The sequence below is a fragment of the Mobula birostris genome, chromosome 10 (assembly GCF_030028105.1).
Source record: "Mobula birostris isolate sMobBir1 chromosome 10, sMobBir1.hap1, whole genome shotgun sequence".
Lineage (NCBI taxonomy): Eukaryota > Metazoa > Chordata > Chondrichthyes > Myliobatiformes > Myliobatidae > Mobula > Mobula birostris.
The window spans coordinates 133,524,384-133,540,829 of record NC_092379.1 but is presented as its reverse complement, the minus strand read 5'-3'; the positions used below and the strand labels follow the sequence as shown (position 1 = coordinate 133,540,829).

General features: G+C 44.9%; 1 protein-coding gene across 1 annotated transcript in view; it reads left to right on the top strand.

Annotated features, from left to right (window-relative positions):
* The first annotated feature begins 14,849 nt into the window (after positions 1-14,849).
* Positions 14,850-16,446, top strand: part of rnf128b (ring finger protein 128b) — a 180,877-nt gene continuing 179,280 nt past the window's right edge. Inside the window, exon 1 of the mRNA XM_072271028.1 lies at positions 14,850-15,530. Coding sequence (XP_072127129.1) covers positions 15,119-15,530 — 412 coding nt within the window. The 5' untranslated portion in view covers positions 14,850-15,118. The remainder of the gene's footprint in view (positions 15,531-16,446) is intronic.

The window sequence follows — 16,446 nt, the reverse complement described above, 5'->3', positions numbered from 1 at the left end:
CCATAGAAACATAGAAATCACACAGCACAATACGGGCCCTTCGGCCCACGATGCTGTGATGAACATGTACTTACTTCAGAAATTACCCACGGTTACCCATAGCCCTCTATTTTTCTAAGCTCCACGTACCTATCCAGGACCATATCGTATCCGCCTCCTCCACCGTCGCCAGCAGCCCATTCCACACACTCACCACTCTCTGCATAAAAAACTTACCCCTGACATCTCCTCTGTACCTACTTCCAAGCACCTTAAAACTGTGCCCTCTCATGTTAACTTTTTCAGCCCTGGGAAAAAGCCTCTGACTATCCACATGATCAATGCCTCTCAACATTTTATACACCTCTAGCAGGTCACCTCTCATCCTTCGTCGCTCCAAGGAGAAAAGACCAAGTTCACTCAACCTATTCTCATAGGGCATGTTCCCAAATCCAGGCAACATCCTTGTAAATCTCCTCTGCAGCCTTTCTATAGTTTCCACATCCTTCCTGTAGTGAGGTGACCAGAACTGAGCACAGTACTCCAAGTGGGGTCTGACCAGGGTCCTATATAGCTGCAACATTACCTCTTGGCTCTTAAACTCAATCCCACAGTTGATGAAGGCCAATGCGCTGTATGCCTTCTTAACCACACAGTCAACCTGTACAGCAGCTTTGAGTGTCCAATGGACTTGGATCGCAAGATCCCTCTGATCCTCCACACTGCCAAGAGTCTTAACATTAATACTGTGTTCTGCCATCATATTTGACCTCCCAAAATGAACCACCTCACACTTATCTGGGTTGAGCTCCATCTGCCACTTTTCAGCCCAGTTTTGCATTCTATCGATGTCCCGCTGTAACCTCTGACAGCCCTCCACGGCTATCCGCAACACCCCTCACCTTTGTGTCATCGGCAAATCTACTAACCCATCCCTCAACTTCCTCATCCAAGTCATTTATAAAAGTCACAAAGAGAAGGCGGTCCCAGAACAGATCCCTGAGTCCCACAACTGGTCACTGACTTCTATGCAGAATATGACCCATCTACAACCACTCTTTGCCTTCTGTGGGCAAGCCAATTCTGGATCCACAAAGCAAGGTCCCCTTGGATCCCATGCCTCCTTACTTTCTCAATAAGCCTTGCATGGGGTACTTATCAAATGCCTTGCTGAAATCCATATACACTGCATCTACTGCTCTAACTTCATCAATGTGTTTAGACACATCATCAAAAAATTCAATCAGACTCGTAAGGCACGACCTGCCTTTGACAAAGCTATGCTGACTATTCCTAATCATATTTTGCCTCTCCAAATGTTCATAAATCCTGCCTCTCGGGTCTTCTCCATCAATTTACCAACCACTGAAGTAAGACTCACTGGTCTATAATTTGCTGGGCTATCTCTACTCCCTTTCTTGAATAAGAGAATAATGTTTGCAACCCGCCAATCCTGCGAAAGTGCTTCATGTAGATGTGATCAATGTGCTCATGTAGATAGCCTCCTCTGCAGAGGTGACTGAGGCAGGTACAGTAACAACATTCAAAAGACACTTAAACAGGTACAGGGATAGGAAAGGGTTGGAGGGATATAAACCAAACATAGGCAAATGAGATTAGATTAGATTAGATAAGATTATGAAGTCACGCAGTCCTCTTTTATTGTCATTTAGTAATGCATGCATTAAGAAATGATAAAATATTTCCTCCAGTGTGATATCACAAAACACAGGACAGACCAAGCCTGAAAAAAATAACAAAACCACATAATTATAACATATAGTTACAACAGTGCAACAATACCATAACTTGATGTAGAAGTCCATGAGCACAGTAAAAACTTCAAAGTCTCTCAAATGTCCCACATCTCACGCAGACGGGAGAAGGAAGAAAAACTCTCCCTGCCATGCCCGACCACAGTCCAACTCTGAGTCATCCGAAAACTTCGAGCCTCTGTTCAGCTCTCCGATACCGAGTACTGAGCGCCATCTCTGTCCGAACGATTCAACCTCAATCTTGGTCGCCAACAGCAGGCAAAGCCGGGGATTTTGAGGCCTACCCTCCGAAAGATTCCCGACTGCGCAGTAACGACAGCAGCGAACGAAAGTTTCAGAGATTTCTCCAGATGTTCCTCTGTGCTTTCACGTCTGTCTCCATCAAATCAGAATTGTCCACGGCCCCTATTTAATGGATACCACATCATTTTTCACCAGAGGGCTGTGCACGCGTGGCGTGCTGCTCTCTCTCCTCCCGCTGATGAGATGGGCATCCTGAGCGACCCAGATGAAGTGCCAGTTTCTGTGCTGTATTACTCAATAAAACTGTTTTCTCTGGTAGGTCGTACAACCAGGAGGATGATAAGTAATAATGACGTATTGTATAAAGGCAATGGTGATGATTCCCATGTAGAAACAGGAGCTGGCTTTTGAGAGAGAAGATGTCCAACATTCACAATATTTTATTTTCAAAACAGTTTTAATGCAGTTAGTGATGGGCATCTTATAAATGGAAGATGACCCACCTCATACAGATTTCATCTCCTTGACAATCTAAAGGACTCATTTATTTATATATTTATTTATCCATCTATCTATCTATTGTTACGTACTCCGTAACTGGGTTGCCAAACCAGCAGAAATGGACCACTTAGTTGGAGTCTGGATTACTGGAACTAAGAAAGTTTTATTAAAGAAATAGGTAACACGGTATTCTAATCGTAAGGATATAAACGCAACAGGTTAGCAATGATAAAACACACATGTACACAGAACTAGGGTAATAGGAATCAAACAAGCTCTATTGCAGTCTAGGGGTAAAATGATCAGTCTCAAGTGATGCAGAGTTCAGTTCAGCTTAGTACAGTTCGCAGTAATCACTGTTGTGCCGTTGGAGAGAGAGACAATATGCAAATCTGATTCAGACAGACCTTTGTTCTTCGCAGTTAGCTTTCGGGCGAGCTCTTTTAATGTCTTCTGTGGTCACCGACTGTGACCCCTCCGTTTCGGATACGACTGTTCTTCTGCGGTGAACCTGGCACCCAGGCAAGGGCGGACACACACACCAGGTTCCCGCCGATCGTACCTTTTCACCCTGGCGTCTATGGTAAGTCCCGCGACCAGACCTCCAAACTCTCACCATCTTGTGGGGGCACACCGCTTTTCCAGGGTCTCGTTATCTCGTGATCTCGTGGTGTCTGTCTTGCCTTAGCGAACCTGTTCCTTTTATCCCCCTGCTGGGGTATCGCCTGTCCATCAAACTTCAAACAGTTCAGGTTCAAAGCAACCGGTCTGTCAATACTCAGAACTGTGTCTCTTTTTGTTAATCTCTCTCCTCTCTCATTAACATTTTGAATGCTTCTCCATTGTCTCCCTTATCTCTCTCATCAGTATCAATCTTCTGATAACTTGGTTCGTCGTCACACTATGAATCTATCCATCTATCTACCTGTCGGACATTGGTAATGTGGAAAACTGCAAGTTCGGTTCATTGGTGAGACCAATGGCGGGGGAGCTGCGTGGCCTCGGTTATTGCGCAGACCAGGGCCTCGGTTGTTGCGCAGACCAGGGCCTCGTGCCACCACGTGGTTCCTGGCATCCACCCAGGGGAGGAAACACTGTGTGTTTCTACACGCAGTGTGTTGCAGCATTTCCTGGTGGTTGGGGGGGTGGGGAGGAGGGCTGGCCTCCAACTGTTGGTGCTACTCTGCGGTGTTCACTCAGAGGAAGACAAGCTGGATTGCATTTCTCTGTGGCAGCACTTTAAGTGCGTGATGATCCGACTGCTGCAGGCTTGTTCTTGACGACAACATCCCATGCACTATCAGTCTATAGGACCTGACACTCAGGGACTTGAGCTGTATTATTATTTTGTGTGTGACTGCATGTTTACTGCTATCTTATATGTGTTATATGTGCCCTGTACTGTGTATGACTGTTGCTACTGGAATTTGCATCTTGGCCCCAAAGTAACATTGTTTCTTTTGACTGTATTCATGGGTATTCATGTATGGTTGAGTGGCAATTTAATTTTAACTTGATCTATCTATCTATTTATTTATCAATCACCTGTACATTGAAACATATACAGTAATATGTATCATTTGCGTTAACAACCTAACGATGTGCTGGGGTCAGCCCACAAGCGTCACCACGCATTCTGCTGCCAAGATAGCAGGACTACCATGTCCAGTAGAACAACAGCAATGAAATTCATTCATTCAGTCTTGATGTAATGAGGTGCTGCTATCATGTAACATGGTTAGAATACCGTTCATCGACTTCGGTTCACCATTCAATGTGATCATTCTTCAGAAGCTGATGAGTAAACTGTCCTTGTTGGGTCTCACTACCTCCCTCTGTAACTGGAACTTGGATTCCTTGACGGCGAGACCCCAGACAGTCGACGTTGGCTGCAACATTTCTAGCTCCATCATGCTGAGCATTAACGCACCCCCCAGGGTCACGTGTGCTCACTCTGCTGACACACAACTGCACTGCCAGGTCTCCTCCTAACCACATCATTAAGTTTGCTGATGACACAACAGCGACTGGCATCATTAGGAACAATGATGAGTCAGCATACAGAGTGGAAGTGGAGCAGCTTGTGGGCTGGTGAGAACACAATTTGAGTCTCAGTGATGATTGTGGACTTCAGGAAAGTGCAGGCTGACTACTCCCTACTGTGCATCCACAACTACTCCATAGAGAGAGTCAGGAACACCGAGTTTCTTGGAGTGCATATCACAAATTATTTCATCTGATCTTTCAACACTGCCTCTTTAGTCAAATACGCACTGTGTGCTTCCACTTCCTGAGGAGAATGAGGTCAGCAAGGCTCCCCATACCCATTCTAACCACGTTCTACCGGAGCACCATCAACCATGTCCTGACCAACTGTATCACCATCTAGTGAGGGAATTGCAAGGCATCTGACCGCAAGACCCTGAAACGGATTGTGAGGACTTCTGCGAGAATCACTAGGGCCTCCCTCCTCCCAATCCAGGACATATACCAGAAATGCTGCATTCACAGAGCCCACAGCATATTAGTGAACTCTCCCATCCATCCCATAATCTCGTTGACCTATGGTCCTATGGACTTCCTACCCTCAGGCAGAAGGTATTACAGTACAAGAACGAGGACTGTTTGGCTGGGTAATAGCTTCTTACCCCAGGCTGTGAGACTTCTGAACACCCTGTTACCACCCAGTACACAGTATTCAAGACAGCGCCAGTAACAGTAATACAGTTGTATTTTTAACGACATGTCATATATGCACTTTCTGCGAATTTGTACATCTACAGCATATTTTTATTGACTGTTAGTATTACTTTATGTGCTGTATGTACTATTGGATGTGTACTGTGTTTACACCTTGGTCCCAGAGGAACATTTTCTTCATTTGGCTGTACACACACATGCAGTTGAATGATAATAAACTTGAAGTTGAACATCTCAGTAGCAGATGTTCTCTTTTTCCACACACCCCCCACCCTGGGATGCTGCTTAATGTCCTGGAGGCTCCCAACATTTTCCATTTTGGTATCCGATTTCCAGCATATGCAATATATTTCTTCTCAGTACACGTACAAAGTTTTTCAGTAGACATCACTTATTTTTACAACCTTAAGTTGTATTTTCAAATAAAATAAGCCGCTGATTACTTCTCTTTCAGAGAAGTGGGTGTGATATATCTCCAACCTCAGTTACAGGGACCATTCCCCTCTGTCCATCTGATGTCTGAACATTTCACAGACTGAATTGTTTTCCTTTGATCAAAGAGAAATTCTGTAAAACAAATGAGGCAAATAGACAAAAATAGTTAAGTTTATATTCAAGTTTAATTGTCATTCAGCCACACACATGAATACAACCAAATGAAACGGTGTTCCTTCAGGGCCAGAGTGCAAAACATAGTGCCAACAGACACACACAGCTCATAAAACACACAGCACATGTAGTTATGATAGCAGAAAAAACATACAAAAAATAATATAGCCCGAATCTCTGATTGTCCTGGCCTGTCGATTGATGGTGCATGCGATGTTGTCCCGGAGACACGTTTTGGCAAGAAAAAATACACATGTGATTCTGGAAAGGTTTGTCTTCTGCTGAGTTTCTGAAAGATTCAGACTTGAGCAAAGTAAAGCCATGCTAACTTTACACTGACTAAACAATCATACAAATTCCAAATCAAGTGCAGTGGATCAGACCATCGGTTAATTGGGACAGATGCTTATTTGGGACAACTCTTAAAGAACAAATACAAATCAAGAAAATAGCGGGATTCCTTTCATTTATTTGAGATACTGTGCTGCTTAATTGGGGGCAGGTGACTGTTGCTGAATAGTTTCTAACTAGGGTCCTTCGTATGCATGCCGTGTGGCTGTTAGGCACTACATTGTGCTTACAGCAAGCAGATTTTAAATAGAGTGACTAGACTAGGATGGTTGCCTTCAAAAAGCAGTGATTTTTTTATCACTGATAGTTCTGAGTAATAAACATTAAGACAATTCAGAACTGCTTTTCTTACTGTGGTTTCAAGCATTCAGGCTTGGAGATGCCAGAAACAGCCGGGAGTGAAAAAGAAACAATTTCACTACTTCAACAAGTTAGAAACTACGAAGAAATTGAAGGTATTAACAATCATCTTAAATGTTACAATGAAAATGAAGATTTGGAGGATCCAGTCATCAAAAGCTCTTTTGATGATGCACTAATTTTGTTCATTTGCGATCAAACAAAAGAACACGGCAGTGTACACTGGATGAATTCCTCCACTGAAAACTATTAGGAACTAATACACAGATTTATAGTACTGAAGAGGTATTGGTAATGTTCTTATTTGTTCTGTAGGGGGTGGAGCTTAGAAGGAATGATGGCATCTAACGACGACTCCTTTGTTTGCATCTTCGGAAACAGCTCTATTTCTACCTTTAATATCTTTATTTTTTCCTTTCAGGGTTCTTTTGAAGACCCTGACCTGGAGTTACACGCAGGCTTTGGTTCTTTGCGGAAATGGGACCCGTTCTTGGGGTTCCACGACTGGCCGTTACTCGACATGCCGAGGGTTTGGCCTGAGAGTCTCGATCGTGCTCTGAAGTCTAAGATCTCAGGGCTCTGGAGACGGGTGGATCGAGGGTCAGTGTCACGGCCGGAGACTTGTGTATCGTCGAGGAGGCCGGAAAATCTTTTGTTGTGGGCCTGAAGACCAGAGATCTTTGCGATCTTCGGACACTGAGCTCGAAAAAAACGACGAAACGGACTTTAAAGATTGTAAACCAGAGGGTTGTTGTTATGTCTCCCGCTCGCTGTGAAAATGGGGGACACCTCCCTCTCCCTTGCTAGGAAGAGAGAGAACCTGTGGGTTGTCGAATTCGGATGAAATGTGAAGCTTTTGAGGTAACTACAAAGTCTGTGTCTTTGCTATCGCTTAGCACATGCTTGGGCTCAGTGATTGTACCGATGCACGTTTACTTTTGCTGGTGGGCGTAGGGGGATCGTTGCTCGCTGCTGCTTACACGCGGGAGGGGGAGCTGGCGGGGACTTTGGGTTTCTTACATTTAACCGTCATTCATTCTTTGGGCTACTTCTCTGTTTTCGTGTATGTTTTGCGAAGCAAAAGCATTTCAGGATATATATTGAATACATTTCTCTGACGTTACACTTGACCTTTGGACCTTTGTATTTCATTTAGATACATAATTTGTTACTCAGTTAAAAGGTAGCTTGTCTTTTTTATACATTTTTTACTATTTCTATGAAACTTTGGCTAATTGGGGCAGCCACTTAACTGGGCCAAAATGTGTCCTGATGTGTCCCAATTAACTGAAATCCACTGAATAATGGACAAATACTACATAGTGATTATTCTGCATTCCTTTTCCATTCAGAGTCAAATTATTTATCTTTAAATGTCATTTATTTTGAGATAAATATTATTTATTTTTCTGAGGCTTTTGATTCCAGATCGGTTCATCAGTGGAATGTAAGTCAAGTCTTTCATAAGTGAGTTCAAGAGAATGATTCTGGGAATGAAAGGGTTAACATACGATGGGTCTGGGCTTGTCCTCACTGAAATTTAGAAGAATGAGGGCAGATCTCATTGAAGCATATCAAATATTAAAAGGCCTAGATGGAGTGGATGTGGAAAGGATGTTTCCTTTATTCAAGGAGTTTTCGATCAGAGGCCACATTTAGAACAGACATTAGGAGGGATTTCTTCAGTTGGAGGTTGGTGAATCTGTGGAATTCATTGCCAAAGATGGCTGTGGAGGCGAAGTCATTGGATATATTTAAAGTAGAGGTTGAAAGTTTCTTGATTAGTCAGCACGTCAAAGGTTACGAGAAGAAGGCAGGAAACGGGGTTGAGAGGGATAATAAATCAAGCTCGATGTCTGTGAGGAGTTTATACGTTCTCCTCGTGACCATCTGGGTTTCTTCCGGGTGTTCTGGTCTCCACCCACAATCCAAAGATGATACCGGTTGGTAGGTTAATTAGTCATTGTAAATTATCCCATGATTAGGCTAGGACTAAATCGGGTGATTGCTGGGTGATGCAGCTCAAAGGGCCAGCAGAGCCTATTCCGTAAATAAATAAATAAACAAACTCTGTTTCTCTCTCCACAGATGCCGTCTGACCTGCTGAGTGCTTTCTGGTTTTATTTCAATCAGCTGTTCTTTTTTTCAACTTTAGGTTCTTTCTGAATGAAAGTAACCTGGAGAAAAGTATTGAGAATAAATACCAGTGTCAGGTTAGAAGCTTCAGCACACAGATTCAAGGTTCAGGATTCAAGCTTATTTATCTTGTGTACTTTGAAAGATTTAGTGAAATGGGTCATTTGTCCGAACAACCGACACACCACACATTCTGGCGCCAACATAACATTCCCATAATGCTCAGCAGCACCATGCAAGCAGCAGCAACAACAAAATCAGCAACACATACATGTGGGAAAAATGAAGGGTTATGAGTTTTGTTGGAGAGACAGGTGAGTTGGATCACCTGGTTCCATAGCTATTTATCACAGATACATCGTAACTTACAGTGAAATGCATTGTTTGTGTTAACAACCAGCACACCTCAGGTTGTGCTGGGGCAGCCCTCATACCTTATACCATCAACACAGCACGCGCACATGCTCGGCACTACAACACAGGAAACATCAAAACAGAACACAACAAGCAACAAAACAACAGCAGCAAAACAAGGCCCTTACCTCCCTCCCACCCACCCAAATACACAGTCCTCTAACCCCAAGACAGGACATCCTCTTAGGACTCCAGCACAGACTTAAACTCATATGGATAAGCAAGAAAGGTAAAGGGAAGACGTATATCTTGAAGTATCCAGTGGCTACAATCTGTATCAGAGTAATGCCAAGGCATCACTGGTGCTTTGTTCATTGTGAACACAAGTAACAATTCTGATGAAGGGTCATTGACCTGCAATGCTAACTTTTTTCCTTCTTTCTCCATGGATGCTGCTTGATCTGATGAATACCCCCAGCATTTTCTCTTTTTATCCCATAGCCCAGCTTGTGGGGTGCGCTTTTAAAACTTAACAATTTGAAAAATATTATGCAAAATCTTATTTCCTGCTTTAATGAGACAATGTGAGTGGAAAATCTGAGAAACAAGCTCTGAGTAATGGTCTTCATTATCTTCGTCATTGCCTCTTTCCTCAAAGAGGCAGTGTCGTTCCTAAGTGCTGTAGGAACTGTTGTTGGTAGAACATCAGATGGTGATGAGGAAGCTTACAAGAGTAAGATAGAAGTACCGGTTGAGTAGCAACAACAAATTCACACTCAAGATCAGCAAGACCAAGGAACTGATGGCAGACTTCAGGAAGATGAAGAAAGGAGAACCTGCTCCAGTCCTTATGGAAGAATCAGTGGTGGAACGGGTGAGCTGCCAGGCTGTGACACTCAGAAGATCTACCCTGAGCCCAACAGACTGATTTAATCACAAGGATTGCTAGTATCCGTACTCTGTTAGGTGTTTGAGGAGATTTGGTATATCACCAAAGACTTTTATTACAAACATATGTATTTCTACTGATGTACAGTGGAGAGCATTCTGACCGGTTGAATGATAGCCTGGTATAGAAACCTCAATGCACAAGATCTCAGAGGCTACAGTGGGTTGTATACTCAGCCAGCTCCATCATGGGCAAAAGCCTCCCCACCACTGAGGACATCTTCGAGAGGCAGTGCCTCAAAAAAGCAGCATCCATCACTAAGGACCTTCCCCACATGGGACGTGCCCTTTTCTCATTACTACCATCAGGGAGGAGGTATAGGAGCCTGAAGACACACACTCAATAATTTAAAAACAGCTTCTTCCCTTTTGCTGTCAGCTTTATAAATGAACCATAAACACGATCTCATCATTCCTTTTTTTTGCATTATTTATTTTTGGTATTTATAGATTTTTATGTCTTCGCATTGAACTGCTACTCAAACAACAAATACCACACTATAAATAAATCTGGTTCAGAACTCGGCAGGACAAGCAGCATCTGTCGTGGGAAATGGGCAGTCAAGTTTTTAGGTCAAGACCTTTCATCCAGACTAGGGGTTCCCAACCTCGAGTCCACACACCCCTCAGATAATGGTAAGGATCCATGGCATAAAAAAGGTTGGGAACTCCTGAACTACACTGAAACGTGGAGTGCAGATAGGCAGTATAAAGAGGAAACACAAGAGATTCTGCAGATTTTGGAAATCCAGAGCAACACACACAAAACGTACGTGGAACTCAGCAGGTCAGAGAGCATCTATGAAGAGGAATAAGCAGTCAACGTTTCAGGCCAAGGCCCTTCTCCAGGGCGGGAAAGGAAGGGGGAAGATATGGAGAAAGGGAAAGAAGACTAACTAGAAGGTAATAGGGGAAGCCAGATGGGTGGGAAAGTTAAAGGGCTGGAGAAGATGTCACAACCACGGATTTGGCAGTGCAGTAAATACAGCAATTGCGCTTGTGAATTTGCATGTGTCAGCTAATTAGTTTCATTGTGATAGCTTTTAACTCCATTCATTCTGTCATTGTATTTGTCGGGACTTGGACACAGCAACGCTTCGCTGCCTGTTTGCATTCTGCCGTGCCTGAGAAATTGAACTGTCGAGTCAATAAAGTCTGTGAACTATCGACCTGCTTCAGTGTGTCTCACTCCGCACTTGGGCCACATTCGCATCCGGTGACAGAAGAAGGAATCTGATAGGACAGAAGAGTGGACCATGGGAGACAGGGAAGAAGGAGGAGCACCGGGGGGAGGTGATAGGCAGGTGCGGAGAAGAGTCCAGAGTAGAAAATTGAAGAAGAAGGAAGGAGGAAAAAAAATAGCAGAAGGAGAAATGAGGTGTTGTTCCTCCATCTTGAGAGTGGCCTCATCATGGAAAAACAGGAGGCCATTGACCAACATGTCAGAACAGGAATGGGGATAGGAATTAAAATGGCTGGCCACCAGGAAATTCCACCTTTGGCGGATGAAGCGCAGATACTGGACGAAGTGCAGGTGCTTGACAAAGCGCTCCCCCAATTTCCGTCAGGCGTCACCAGTTATAGGGGAGGCTATATTGGGAGCGCCTGATACAATAGATGACCCCAACAGATTCACAGGTGAAGTGTTGCCTCAGCTGGAAGGACTGTTTGGGGCCCTCAGTGGAGGTAAGGGAGAAGGTGAATGGGGAGCTGTCACATTTCTATCATATGTAGGGATATGTGCCAGTAGAGAGATTAGTGATAAGGGACAAATAGGCAGGGAAAACTTGGAGGGAGTGATCCCTGTGGAAGTAATGAAGTGTTTGGTGGTAGGACCTCATTGAAAATGGCAGAAGTTGTGGGAATGATGTGTTGGATGTTGAGGCTCGTGGGGTGGTAGACAAGGTTAAGAGGAACTCCATCCCAGTTAGAAGAATAGGAAAAGGACCAGATTGCAAAATACCTGGTCTGAAAGTTAGTGGCAAGAACTGGCAAATGACAGGTAGGTCCAGGAGAGGAGGGGTAATGGGCAGATGGAGCAGAGGTGTGTGGAAATTGCGAATGAGGCTGGGAGATGATAACTGGGGGCAACAAAGGAATCAAATAAGGGAGGTGGGGACGGCAGATGGGAACAGTAGAGGGACAGAATGTAGGGGTAGGAACTTGTGGGCAATGGGCAGATGAGTGTGCGGAAGAGAGAGAAAACCATGATGGAGATTGGAAGGGCATGGGTGGGTATAATACGAACTGGGTAAAAAAGGAAAGAAAAGAGATAGAAGGGAAGCAGGTTATCTTAAATTGAATCATACAGTCATGTTGTAGGCTGAATATGAGCAGCTGTTCCTCTAGCCGATGTTTAAATTCACCACAGCAGCAGAAGAGGCTGAGGACAGACAGGTGGGTTTGGGAATGGGGTAGGGCTGGCAACCAGGACGTCCAGAAGGTTATGAGTGCAGGTGCTCAGCATAAGTAACATTATTATTTATAAACAAAAGGGATTCTGCAGATGCTGGAAATCCAGAGCAACACACGTAATCCGGAGAACTCAGCAGGTCAGGTAGTATCTGTGGAAATGAATAAAGAGTCAACATTTGGGGCAGGACCCTTCTTCAGGACTGGAAAGGAAGCGGGAAGATGCCAGAATGAGTGGGAAGGGGAAGGTGTACAAGCAAGATGATGATAGGTGAAGCTGGGTGGGTGGGGAAGGGGGATGAAATAAGAAGCTGGGAGATGATAAGGGGAAAATGTATAAGACTGGAGAAGAAGAGATCTGATAGGAGAGGAGAGTGGACCATGGGAGAAATGGAAGGAGGAGGGACACCAGAGGGAGGCGATAGGCAGGTGAGGAGAAGAGGTGACAGAGGAGCCAGAATGGGGAAATGAAGAAGAGGGAAGGGGGGGGGGAAAGCTATTTCCAGCATTTTGTGTGCATTAACATTTATAAAACTCTGCTTAGGCCTCATCAAGATGTTGGACAGACTTTAGGTTGTCTTCACTGGAGCAGCAGGGCCTGAGGAGAGTCCTGATAAATTATGAGATACATAGATATAGATAGCCGGTATCTTTTTCCAAGGATCCACATGTCTAATACAAGTGGGCATACATCTAAGGTGAGAGGAGGAAGTTCAAAAGATATGTGTGGGGCAGCTTTTTTACAGTGTGTGGCGGGTGCCAGGGATAGTGGCGGAGGCAGATATGGTACAGGTGTTTAAGAAGATCTTAGCTAGGTGCATGCCTGTGCAGAGAATGGAGGGATATGAACATCGTGTTGACAGAAGTGCTTAGTTTAGTTAGGTGTTTCTGCACCAATGTTCCCTCCCTCTAATTTTTTTGTAAAGCTGTGCAGACCAAACATTGCACTGAGCAGGAAATTTTTACATGGCCTGAAAATTGAACAACACCTTAATTTTTTTTTTGTAATATGCATACTATGAATATTTAGAATAAAAATTGAAAAATCACCAAAAATAATTTAATTGAAGGATACAATGAAATACAGTACAGCAAAGAAAATATTTCACATTTCATAAACTTTTTCTGGCCATGTCTAATTCTAGTTGCACTGCAACAAAGAGCATATGTGCGGAAGCATTTCAGTTACTGCATCACCATGCACCCATGTTGCTCAGAGGGAATAGTGCACTGTACCTTTTTTTAAAAAAAATTCTCTATATTTTCTATTGACAATTGCTATTCTATTAAAGAAAAAAAATCTGAGCAGCCTCAGATCATGATGGCACAAACATCAGCTTCTCTAACTTCCAGTAATTTCCCATTCCTCCTTCTGTGTTTTTCCACTCTCCATTCTGACTCCCCTATTACCTCTTCTCTTCACCTCTCTCTGGATCCCCTCCTCCTTCCCTTTCTCCCATAATCCACTCTCCTCTCCTATAAGATTCCTTCTTCACAAGCCACTTACCTCTCCCACCCATCACCTCCCAGCTGTTTAATCCACCCCCTCCCCACTCACCTTTTCCTTCACCTAGCATCCACCAGCTTATCCTCCTTCCCGTTGCCTCCCGTCCCGTCCTACATCTCACTCTGGCCTCTCTCCCCTTCCTCTCAGTCGTGATGAATGGTCTCGGCGCCAAGCGCCGCTCCCTCCCCTCCATCGCTGCTACTTGACTCCGGCATTTTGTAGGCGTTGTTCAAAGCGTGAATTCTTTCTGAGGAGGAGTCTTCCGCCTTCAACGCTGACTCCATTCCTCTTCCCGTGAGTGCTGTCGCGACTTCCCGGCACTTTTAGTTTGTTTCTATTTAGTGCGTCCGCAGAAGTAGCGGAAGCCGCAGTGCCGGGCTGATTGACTGCCACGGCGCGACCCACATGCAACAGTAGATGTGCTGATTTCTGAAGGCTTCCATCACGCTCCAAGCTATCGGGTTCCAGCACGCTACCGATTCAACGGTGCGTGTAATCATTAAGCCGTCCTGGGCTCCCGGAGCCCTAGGTGTCCTCTCCCCACCATTCCCGTCACAACTCTCTGCCCTTCCTCGCCTCACACATCACTGAGGCTCCGGGCAAAGGAAGGGAATAATTTATAAACACACGAGATTCTGCAGATGCTGGACATCCAGAGTAACACACACACAAAATGCTGGAGGAACTCAGCAGGTCACGCAGCATCCATGGAAATCAACAAAGTCGACGTTTCGGGCCGAGACCCTTCATTCGGACTTGAAAGGAAGGGGGAAGGAACTGAATAAGAGGGCGGAGGGGGAGAGGAAGGAGTACAAGCTAGCAGGTGATAGGTGAAGCCCGGTGGGTGGGTGGGTGGATATAATAACTTGTGTGTACTTAACGTGCTGCGAGCAACTTTTTCATTGTAACTGCGTCTCAGCGTACTTGTTCACATATGATAAACTTGACCTGAACCGGATGAGTGTGGCGGCGTTGCAACCTGACTAGGTAATTCCCTGCGCAGAGCTCGAAGTCCGAAAGATAAGGAGGCGGTAGACTACGCTGGGCATGTGTTCCCTAGCAGTGCGCGGAGCCTGCGTGCAAACCCACACCACGGGTTGACAAAGACTTGCATGCATGTTGCACTACACCTCCGCTTGCCCGCGGCGTCTCACTTCCAGTTCCTAGCGGCTGACCAAAACAACTTTTTAGGTTATTTTACAACAGAGTTAATGCCCAGCGCCGGCCAGAGCGGCAAGTGAGGATGTCGAGGGGCTCGCGAGACCTTGGGAGAACATGGTTGTTACTACTCATTGTCGTCCTGTCCCAGACCACGATCAAGGGACACCTTTTGTACATGGCTATCATCAACGTCACCCACCGGAGTCCGGACACCAGCACCACGGTCAGTACGAACCTGTTGGGCGTTTATGGCAACGACTCGCCCGTGAAGGGGGCCAACGGCGTGATTCGGGTTCCGAGATTCAAGGATGCTTTGGCTTGCGAACCAGACGTTGAGTTCGAAGGCACGGAGTCGCCCTGGATAGCACTGATCGAGGAGGGCAACTGTACTTTGACGGAGAAGATTAATAGGGCGGCCAGAAAAAATGCGGATGCGGTGGTAATCTTCAGCGAAGCGGGGACGGACAATACAACGGAGTACTTTTCTCATGAAGGTAAAATCACCTTTACGTTCACTCGGAGGAGAGATTCAAGATTATTTAATGTCATTTCCAGTACACAAGTGTAAAGGAGAACGAAATAATTGTTACTCCGGATCTGATGCAGCACAAAAATTCGCTGTAAGATAACACAATCAAAAAGCACAATGAATGTAAATACATAAGATAGATTATATACATAGATTGTATGTATATAAAGTGAAAATAGACGGTAGTGCCCGCACTTAACGGTGATTCTGACAGGAAATGATAGTGTTGTTTGAGTTATGGAGGGACGTGTCAGTGGGTGGGGGGCTTGGAGAGATACTGTTTTTGGGTCTGGTGCCCCTGGCGTGGATTGTTGGAGCACCGCTAACAAAGCTGAATAATTGGATCCAGTCTTTGGAGCAGCTGACAGTCGTACGCATCTGGAACCTACTGTGCTTTGTATTGTTTGATGCTGCGAGTTCGAAGTTCGTCTTGAAAATTACTAGATGTGAATCCTGACCCCGTGACCTCACGATCCACCACGCTGTGACCTTACACCTTCCTGTCTGCCTGCACTGCACTTTCCCTGTAGCTGTAACGCTTTATTCTGCGCAAGACTCTCCGCAGATGCTGGAAATCCAGAGTAGCACACACAAAGTGCTGGAGGAGCTCAGCATGTCGGGCAGCATCTATGGAGAGGACTGCGCAGTCGTTCTGGGCTGAGACCATTCATCAGGACTGGAAAGGACCTAGGGTCTGGTCGGGAACGGTGGTTATCTGTTGTTTTCCATAAATGCTGCCTGACCTGCTGAGTTCCTCCAGATTTTATTTGTGTGTTACTCTCCGCGCTCTGTTATTGTTTTAATGTGCACTTTTGTAATGAATTGATCTGTATGGATGGTATGCATGACAAGCTTTTCACTGTACAGATGTCACAATAATC